This window comes from Herpailurus yagouaroundi, unplaced genomic scaffold, assembly GCF_014898765.1.
Source record: "Herpailurus yagouaroundi ecotype Mexico unplaced genomic scaffold, PumYag 221, whole genome shotgun sequence".
In the NCBI taxonomy this organism is placed as follows: domain Eukaryota; kingdom Metazoa; phylum Chordata; class Mammalia; order Carnivora; family Felidae; genus Herpailurus; species Herpailurus yagouaroundi.
The window spans coordinates 13,262,181-13,272,405 of record NW_024412452.1 but is presented as its reverse complement, the minus strand read 5'-3'; the positions used below and the strand labels follow the sequence as shown (position 1 = coordinate 13,272,405).

General features: G+C 44.0%; 1 protein-coding gene across 1 annotated transcript in view; it reads left to right on the top strand.

Moving 5' to 3' along the window:
* Positions 1–9,833, top strand: part of LOC121019134 (uncharacterized) — an 11,205-nt gene extending 1,372 nt beyond the window's left edge. Inside the window, exons 2-4 of the mRNA XM_040458310.1 lie at positions 210–776; positions 7,598–7,654; positions 8,608–9,833. Of these exons, the coding sequence (XP_040314244.1) occupies positions 210–776; positions 7,598–7,654; positions 8,608–8,638 (655 nt within the window). The 3' untranslated portion in view covers positions 8,639–9,833. The remainder of the gene's footprint in view (positions 1–209; positions 777–7,597; positions 7,655–8,607) is intronic.
* The last annotated feature ends 392 nt before the right edge of the window (positions 9,834–10,225 follow it).

Below are 10,225 nucleotides of genomic sequence, written 5' to 3'. Positions count from 1 at the left end.
CCCCCCCCCGCGCGCGCGCACGCGCTCGCGCGCCCCCGTAGTTTTACGTGAGCATGGGGGTAAATACACTGGCCAAAGTTGGGATGGCGGAAGCAGAAGGAGAGAGGGGGAAAATCCTCAACACTTGCAGAGTAAAACGAGCAAGTGCAAAATAAAAAACAAAAAAGCTACGTAGGGCGTCAGGGTCGCAGGTAAAGACCGTGAGGCAGGGCTGATCCGGGCGCAGGCCAAGCGGCACCGGACCAGGGGCACCTTCGGCTTCGCCGCCGGTGGCTATACTTCCAGTCCGAGGATGTCCGCTCGGCGCGCGTACCTCGGTGCGAGCTTCCCCCGAGCTCTTTGTTAACGGAGGATGGGGAGAAAGCGGGGCAGGCACCTAGCACACCGGGCAGCGGCGGCTTGGGGGGTGGGGCGGGGACGGCCCAACGAGTTGCTCGCCTCGCTGCCCTTCCCCCACCTCCCGGCCGCAGCCCCTGCCGGCCGCTCAGGTCTCGTCCCGCCTCACGGCCAGCGCTCCCCGGCCCGGGCTGCTCAGCACGCCTCGCCGCCTGCTGGGCTACTGATGCCCTCCATCCACACAAAGACGCGTGCGCCCGGGCGGGGAGCGCAGGGGCTGGCACGCACCACCGGCGGGCCTTCTGTCTGCACCCCCTCTCCCGGCCGCCGCCGGCGCACTCCCACGGCCCCCACTCCCTCGTCTCTCGTCTGAGCCGCCATTTGCTCCTCGCCTCCCCGACTCAGCTACCGGTAATCTCAGATCTACTTTCCGTCTCTTCGTAGGTATCTCATGGAATTTAAATCCTACAGTATTTATACTTTGTTATCAGGTTTATTTTGCTTAGCATGTTTACAGGGTCCGTCCATGTTGTAATATGTGACCATTTTTTTTTACATTGTACATAAAATGTACATAACAAAATTTATCATTGCAACCAAATTTAAGTGTACAGTTCAGTAGCACTAAGTACATTCACATGGTTGTGCAACCATGGCCACTATCGATCTCCAGAATGTTCCCAACATCCAACTGAAACTGTGTACCCGTTAAACAATGATCCCCCCAACCCCTGGCAACCACCATTCTACTTTCTATTAATTTGGGGACATTCACCTTTGTATTTGCAAAGGGACAAAGCCACGCACTGGAGACTATCCAGATGCGGATAACAAGTTAGTAAAGCCTGGTTGTATGAAAAAGAGTGGCGGGAACTGAGAACGTTCAAGAAAGAGGTCCTGGGACGCCTGGGTGGTTCAATCGGTCAGTTAAGCATTGGACTCAATCTCTGCTCAGGTCATGATCTCACTGTTAGTTCCAGCCTCACACTGGGCTCTGCACTGACAGTGTGGAGCCTGCTTGGGACTCTCTCTCCCCTGCTTTCTGCCCCTCCCCTGCTCTCTCTAAATAAATGAATAACTTAAAAAAGAAAGTGAGGTCCTGGGATTATTTTAGTTCATGTAAACAAAACAAAACTAGAGGTTTTAGTTTAACAAATAGAAAGGCCAATACTATGATAACTGGGAAAGACTCAAGGGACCATGAAGACTGCCTTCACCCTCCTAAAGAACAACAGTATAGGAAAGTGGAACTGTCCTGTGGTTCATATTTAAAATTTTCTAGTAGCAGGCACCTGGGTGGCTCAGTCAGTTGAGTGTCCAACTTAAGCTCACAGTTCATGAGTTAGAGCCCGTATCAGTCTCACTGCTATCAGCATGGAGCCCACTTGAGATCCTCTGTTTCCGCCTCTCTCTGCCCCTCCCTCGGGCTCACTCTCAAAAATAAAAAAATAGTAATAAAAAAAATAAAATATTCTGGTAGCCACATTAAAAAAATAAAAAGAGGGGCACATTGGTGTCTCCGTTGGTTGAGTGTGGGACTCTTGATTTTGGCTCACATCATGATCTCAGGGTCATGGGATCAAGCCCCACTGAGCATGGAGCCTGCTTGGGTTTCTGTCTCTCCCTCTGCCCCTCTTCCCCACTGGCCTAATTGCTCTAAAATAAAAAATAAATTAGTTAATTAAAAATAAAAAGAAACACTAAAATTCTTAACTTAGCACAATGTATCCAATATATTATTGTTTCAACATATAATCAACTTTAATAAGATATCTCCCATTCTTTTTTTCATACTTGGTCTTTTTTTTTTTAATGTTTATTTATTATTTTTGAGAGAGAGAGAGCAGGGGAGGGGCAGAGAGAGAGGAAGACACAGAATCCAAAGCAGGCTCCAGACTTTGTGCTCAAACTCACAAACCATGAGATCATGACCTGAGTGGAAGTCGGATGCTTAACTGACTGAGCCACCCAGATGCCCTTCATACTTGGTCTTTCAGATCAGGTTAGCCACATTTCAAGTGCTCAACAGCCATTTATGGCTACTATATTGGACAGTGCAGGGTTGGAACCTGGGACATAGGTATCAGACAGGTTTGGGATCAAGATCCATATTCCATTCCATTCCATACTAGGCTGTGTGATTGGACAAATTACTTACCCTCTCTTATCTGTTTCTTCACTTACAAAGTGGAACTGACAAAGCCCCCTTCTGTAGGCTAATTGTGAGGACTAATGGTATGTGAAGCATTTAGTACATGCTCACTAAGTGTTGATAATTATTAGTGGTAAATAAGATGATTATTAATTTGAAATAATGAGATTTCAGTATTACTGTTAGTATGACCTCATTCACTTCCATTAGATGTTATGGCTTGGAGACATTCCAGGGGGACAAAGTTAAAAGACAATGGACAAATTGGGAAAACCTATTTGCAACACATATAACAAACATTATTTTTAATATGTAGGAAGTGCTTGCAAATAAATAAGAAAATGGGGAATATGAATGGGAAATTCAAAAAAGGAGACAAACATCTAAAGTGATTTTTTTGGGGGGGCACCCGGGTGGCTCAGTCAGTTGGGCGACCGACTCCAGCTCAGGTTATGATCTTGCAGTCAGTGAGTTCGAGCCCCATGTTGGGCTCTGTGCTAACAGCTCAGAGCCTGGAGCCTGCTTCGGATTCTGGGTCTCCCTCTCTCTCTGCTCCTCCCCCACCCACGCTGTGTCTCTCTCTGTCTCTCAAAAATTAATAAATGTTAAAATTTTTAAAAAAAAAATAAAGTGATTTTTTTTAACAAAGACCCATTTGATGTAAGTTCAATTCTCCTAGGAACTGAATAAACACATGAGACCATTGTTGAGTAATAAATTGCCAACGACCATAATTTTGCAGCACCTAATACTGAAGAAAGTGTGAAGAGATCAAATTTCTTTTCAAATCAAGATTTTCTGAAGTTTTGATAGTCAGATCTGATTCCAGATTATCAGGATAAACAAGCTGAGTTCTTGCTTCAAAGGGTGGGGGGTGGGGTACTACCCAGACAGCCTATCCTGCCCACCTTTTTCCTATTCCAAATGAAGCTGGACAGCCAACGCATACCTAGCAAGTTTGAGTTTTCTGCCTTATCACATGTGCAGTCACTTCACATTTGCTTTGCTAATAGTCCTTCAAAACTAGTGTTGACATTTCTCAAGGCTTGAAATAGTCCCAACATTGTTCCAAATTTGGGCAGGGCTAACTTACATTCTTACTTAAGCCATAATACCCCCAGAATATTCTTAGACTTCTGGCTAACTCCTTTGGGAATGCCTTATCTGCCAGCAGGGTCAGCTACGTAATTTGTGGGGCTCAGTGTGAAATCAAAGTGTGGGGCCTCTTTTTTCATAAAAGGGAAAAGGCTGTTTACGTTCTGCAGTTGCTCTCTCAGTCTCTCATGGTGTTTTTTATTTGCTATTTATTGTTGTGCTCTTAGGTATGGGGACACTTGAAGGACAAGTGCAGACCCTCTGAGGTGCCGGGTGCCACTGCCCTGCCCTGAGACAGCATCCATATCCCAGTCTGGGAAAACTTGACCCAGTGGGTGTGGGGGGTGGGGACTAATCAGACTCCTCTAAGTCCTTCCTCTTCTGTTCCCTGCATTGTGCTGTACAGTGGTGCCTTGAGACAAAAGATGCCTCACAGTACAGGCCATCTCAAAGGGAGAGAGGGGTTAGAGGAAAAGAGGAAACTGAGAGAAAAAAACACATTGGTTAGGAGATCAAAATACTAACGCTGCACGTACATCAGTGTCTGAGAGCTGGGTTAATGAGTCAGCCCCCGGAGAACTGATCCACTCTTTGTGTGTTAATAAATCAGGTCTTGAGCCAGGCAAGGCTGAGGGCCAGACTAAGCTCTGAGGTGAGTTGACACCAGGGGGATCTTTGGGGTGGCCAGCCAGTCTTAACCACAGTGACCCCATTCTGTCTCCCTGCATGTACTTCTAGAAAGTTCCTCGAACTGTTCAGGGGCTTGAATGGGAGAGAGGATGTGGTTAGTTATAGGCTAGAGGTGGGGTCTCACCCTTTTTCCCTCCCTTCCTTTAAACTCTTTTACTACATCACAAATCGCCTCTCTTCAGGGGTACTTCCAGGCATCTGCCTTAGAGGGTAAGCCTACAGCCTTCTGAACATTTGGAAAAGGATACTTACATATGAAGCCAGTGCTAAGAATGCCTTTAGTTAAAGTTTAGGGGCCAACCTGCCGCATTCCACGTAAAGCCAGATTCTACACATGGGTTTCCCCTTCCTCCCCCACTCACTGGAAATCCAGCATTAAAAGAAACCAACACAGGTCCCACACTTTAGTCAGACAAAGGATGAGAAGTGGTTCTTTCCTGACTCAGAGGGAAGGGCTCAGCACCCAAACGCTGGTAACTACATGAGCCGAAAGAGGAGGGCTGGAGTGGGGCAGGAAAGCACCAGGCTGGCTCATTTAGTGTCCTCTCCAACAGCAGCCACCTCAGTGTCTTTAGCCAAGACAACTTTCCCACTCTTATCACTTAGGAAAGTTAAAGGGTTTTAGAAATGGGATAAAGACCCCCCCCCCCAAAAAAAAAGAAAGGAAAAATAAATGGGATAAAGACCAAATATATACTTCTTATTATAAATCACAATTGCAAGGGTGCCTGGGTGTCTTAGTTGATTAAGTGTCTGGCTCTTGATTACAGCTCAGGTCATGATCTCATGGTTGGTGGGACCAAACCCCACGTGAGGCTCCGTGCTGATAGTGAGGAGCCTGCTTGGGATTCTCTCTCTCCCTCTCTCTCTACCCCTCCCCTGCTTGTGCACACACTGTCTCAAAATAAATAAATAAACATTAAATATAAAAAATATACATAAGTAAGTCACAATGGTAAAGATGTCAATTTTTCCCTGTGGTAAGCTGAAAAATGGTCCCCCCAAAAGATATCCATGTCTCCATCTCTGGGATGTGTAAATGTTACCTTATTTGGAAAAAAGGTCCTTGCAGAAGTGATTAAATTAAGGATTTTTAAATGAGGGAACTATCCTGGATTATCTGAGTGAGCCTAAATGCCATCAAAGGCACACTTATAACAGAGAGGCAGAGGATCTGACACTCAGAAGAGGGGATAATGTGACTATGGAAACCAGAGCAATGCAAAGAGATCAAAAGTTAGCAGTTTTGAGTGGTAAAACCATACATAGGTAATTTATATTTTTCTTTTTAATTACCTGGTCTTTTTAAAACAAACATGCACTGATTCTAAAAAGATGTACTTAAATGTATATGATTGCTCTCTGTTTCAATAGGAGCAATCAAAATGTCTTCTTTTTCAAGAACATGTTTTAGTATGCCTAGTTGCAAGGTACATTGTTTTCACCGAGCACCTACTATCTCTTAAGTTCATTGTATATTATATTATTAAATCTTTCACAGCAATGTTATGGGACAGGTAATAAAAATATAAAATAATTCCCATTTTACAGATGAGGCAATGAAGCCCAAAGTCAGTCATCTATTAACATCAGGACTAGGATTTGAGAGCACATTGGTCGTTTTTGTTTTTTTGTTTTTTTGTTTTTTAATTTTTTAAATGTTTATTTGAGAGAGAGAGAGAGGGATCCCAAGCAGGCTCCTCACTGTCAGCATGGAGCCCCATGTAGGGCTCGATCCCACCAACAATGAGATCATGACCTGAGCCGATATCAAGAGGTGGACACTTAACCAACTGAGCCACCCAGGAGCCCCAGAAAGCACATCTGTCTTTAAGGTCCATGCCCTAATTTGTAATTTTGAAATAACCTAAATGTCCCTCAGTGGGAACCAATCAAATTACAGCATATCCATACACTGTAAAACTCTATAGCCATAAAAATAAAAATGACAATGCTCTCTCCATATTGATAAGGACATGTTTCAAAAATACAGTGTTAAGTGGGCAGAAAAAACCAACAAAGTGCAGAAGGTGTGTATAACATGGTACCATTAAAGTTAAAATGCAATAAAGAGTATATTTTTGTTTCAGCTTGTATATACATGAAAACAACATTAGAAGGATAAACAAAAACCTAAATACAGGGTTATCTATTTGGGGTGGGGGAAATGGGCAGATGAGGCATAGGAACATGACAGATACTCTTCACTCTATACCTTTATATATATATATATATATTTTTAGTTTTGAGTCATGGAGTCAAATTACCTATTCAAAAGTAAACATATAAACCTTTTAAAAGCAAAATATAATCAAACATAGCTCTTTTGTTTTTCTACTCTTTTCTACTCTTCCACACACCTCAGACATCCTTGGAGGGCAGTGTGCATCCCCTTTTCAATGAGACTCCTCTAGTGGTGCTGACAACAGCATCAGCACACAGACCAGGAGAGACTGCCGTGCTAGCAAGCAGTGCCAGACCAACCACACTCTTTCCTTATCCCTGACTTAGAAAAATAAAACCAGTAGGCAAATACACTAGTCAGCATTTCTGAAGCCAGCTGTTAACCAATCCTCTTCTTGCCCTTTACTCTCTTTTCTTCCTTTTTCCAGAAAAACCTGGAAAGCTCTGCAGAACTTTGCAAAATGCTTTAGTAGTGCTGGCTGCCTTGTTGTTTTCCTTCTCTCCTTTGGCCTGTGTCATCCTTGCAGGCAAGGACCGCAGTCTGACTTCCTGCCAGCTCGCCCTGCTGGGTTCATCTCAGTGCCTTAAAAAAAAAAAAAAAAAATCTGCATTTTCCTAAACCTACGAACCTCAAATTAGAGGTCATTTTGTACAACTCTCCACCCAGAGTAGAACATTCCAGTTGTAAAATTTAGCAGAGTAAATATATTTGGTTTTAAAACACAGTCGCTTGGTTTCACTTTGTCTAACCAATCAAGTCGAGTGACAGCTCTCATAAAATATCTGCTCTTGCTAAGGATCCCACAGGGCAGGTCTATTTGTGTGTGAAGTCTAACAGTGCAGAGAGCCCCAGTAAATTTCCATTTAGTAATTCAGTGACTGTTAATCGACACCTAATGTGTATCCATGGCTGTCTGAGGCCCTGTGCTGGGGATAGAAACAAACATGAGACTCAGTTCTTGCCACCGATCTCTAATAACCCTGTTAGGACACCATCAGCTCCTAGATGTGTCGGAACTCACTAGTTTTGTTCTTTAAAGCCATTTGCAAGGTATCAACTATATCACTGAGTTATGGACATTTTCGTGGTTAGCTGTGGTCAGAAATATGATTTATATGAACAGTTTTCTCTTTTTTTAGGGTATTGGGGAAATACCTTTTCTATTGCAAAGATCACAGCCAGAGGTTGAACTCTAGGTAATGTAATCCATATAAGACTCACTAACCTTTTCAGGGTGTTAATTTAGTCATAACAATGTCATAGCTTTCAGTTTCCAGCTTTCATTAGCTGGAATTCTTTCGCTAATGTGCAGGAAATTTGAGATGTATGTATGCCAGATGTGTTCAATGAAAGGTTCTGCTTAAATCAGATGTGAGTCTAAAAGTAAGACATTCCCAGCGATGCTGAGCTTGGCAGGGATTCAGGTGTCTAGAACCATACCACATACATACCCTGAGCGTGCTGGGCCAGAACACTACCATGCAGCGTTGCTAAATTCACTAGGAACTCAGAGCAGAAGGCCCCATGGAGACTGCATACCCACTCCTTATTACACATGTACAGCATCACCAGGAGTGATACCACGAGATTCATTCTGTATTGGGTTATTCTCAGAGGAAAACCCCAACCAGGTTGAGGATAATGAGCACCATACACTGTAAAAAGCATCAAGAAGCTATGTGGCTTCCACATATCCACACAGAACACATCAGCAGGAAGAAGGAGCATTATATTACCAGGTTTCCTGTCAGGACATCCTGGCTCAAAACACAGTTTTGTCACTGAAAAACATAAGATAACCGGCAGATGTGAAACTGCAAGATTGTGTCCTTGAGGCTCTCAGAAATCTGTCAGCTTAAAAGGAGAGCTCAGGGGTGCCTGAGTGGCTCAGTCAGTTGGGTGACTGACTTTGGCTCAGGTCATGATCTCACAGCTCATGAATTCGAGCCCTGCATCAGGCTCTGTGCTGACAGTTCAGAGCCTGGAGACTGCTTCAGATTTTGTGTCTCCCTCTCTTTCTGCCCCTCCTCTGCTTATTCTCTCTCTCAAAAATAAACAAAAAGAAAAAAAAAAAAAAAAGGAGAGCTCAAAAACAGGTATGAAGATCACTCATTCCAATTACTGAGAGGTAGTTTGTTTTTGTTTCCAGGCAAGAGGAGCATGGGAATATGGAGACATGAACTGATTCAAGGAATCTGGCCTGGGGAAGGCCTCATGCACAGATTCTGAGCTGACAGGGTCTTGTCTTAAAGAGCCTTGGACCAAATTTACTACCAGCCTTATCCCAACCCCCATTTCCCCAGCTTCAAAGAGAATACAGGTGACCACAGACTCCGAAGTCTTGCAGGTTGGTGCAGACTTTTGAGAACCTGTTGTACATCTCTCACCCTTGTTCCAATGGGTACTCTTTGTTAACACTAGAACTTATACTGTCCCACATTTGATCTTTCCTTCCTCAACCACAAACTTCTACTTCCTTCTACTATTGTCTTCAGAATGCCAATATTTTGTGTCCCAGTTTCATCTTGGGCACCAAGGAGTAGGATGAACTTTATAGTTCTGAAATTCTAGGTTCAGAAAATAGTGCTGTGGAGCACAAGGTGGGTGGGTTTCACTGTCACTCATGCCTGTACCTGTGAACAGGGAACCTCCTGAGGAAACACATATGGTCTCATCATATTCCACAGCCACCCAGCCACATCGCTCAAGGCCTGACTTCCTTTCCTCCCCACGCCCCACCCTCTGGGCAGAAGTAGCTGAGAAGGTGCTTCTCCAGCTCTTTCCTCTTCCCTGCTTAGCTCTATTATAGTTCACTAGGCCAACACTTCTCTTAGAACCAAAGTGTTTCTATTTAGGGGTCTGGGGAGCAATTCCATTTCCCTCTATCATCTCACCTGGATTTTCTGGCTTTCAGAAGAAAATGATCCACTCAGAGATCGTGACTTATTTCTTCCCAAGCAGTGAGTCATATTCACAGACAAACCTTATCTCCTGGGCCACAACCTGGTTGGCTCCCAACTCACAGAACATGATCAAAGACTGTGTATCTTTGTATCTTTATATTAACTTGCACATAATTCATTTAAACTTTGGAGAAAAACGCCTCATCATATCCTCCTACCTCCCCACCACTTGTTTTAATTTTCTCCACAGCTCATCCGACATACTATACCATCCTTCCTCCCTCCCTCCCTCCTTCCCTTTCTTCTTTCCTTCCTTCCTTTCATACTGTTTTTCTCTCTCTCCTCATTGGCCTATAAACTTTTTGAAGGTAGGGCTTTGGTTTGTTTTGTTCATTTCTGTATCCATAGGACCCAGCTCAATGCCTGGCACAGGGTACTCAATAAATGTTGAATAAACAAACTGTTGAATGAATAGTTGCTTATCCTTACTTTTCTCTGGGTCCTGCCACTCCCTCTCCTGCCACAACGTTTTTACCTTGGCTTAACAGCTAAGGGATCATATGACTATATATGTTACATCAGCTCTGGAGGGGAGTGTACTTCTCCACCTCTGACATCTCCATCTGCTGAAACCACATGCACCTGGCAAGTCCTACCAACCTTCTCGTGGCACCATCCTTTAACCTCCCACAATAATCTTACCATGGTGATCTAGAGCACTCCAAGCCTGCATCGCTCAACTACAGTTTAACACTTTCTGCCTTGTGCTGAGAATATAATTTTCCTGGATGCAATTTTCCTGATGCAACAGGGAAGTCAACAATAAGACAAGGGTAGTCTTTCCTTGGCGAAGCTAGCTTCCCA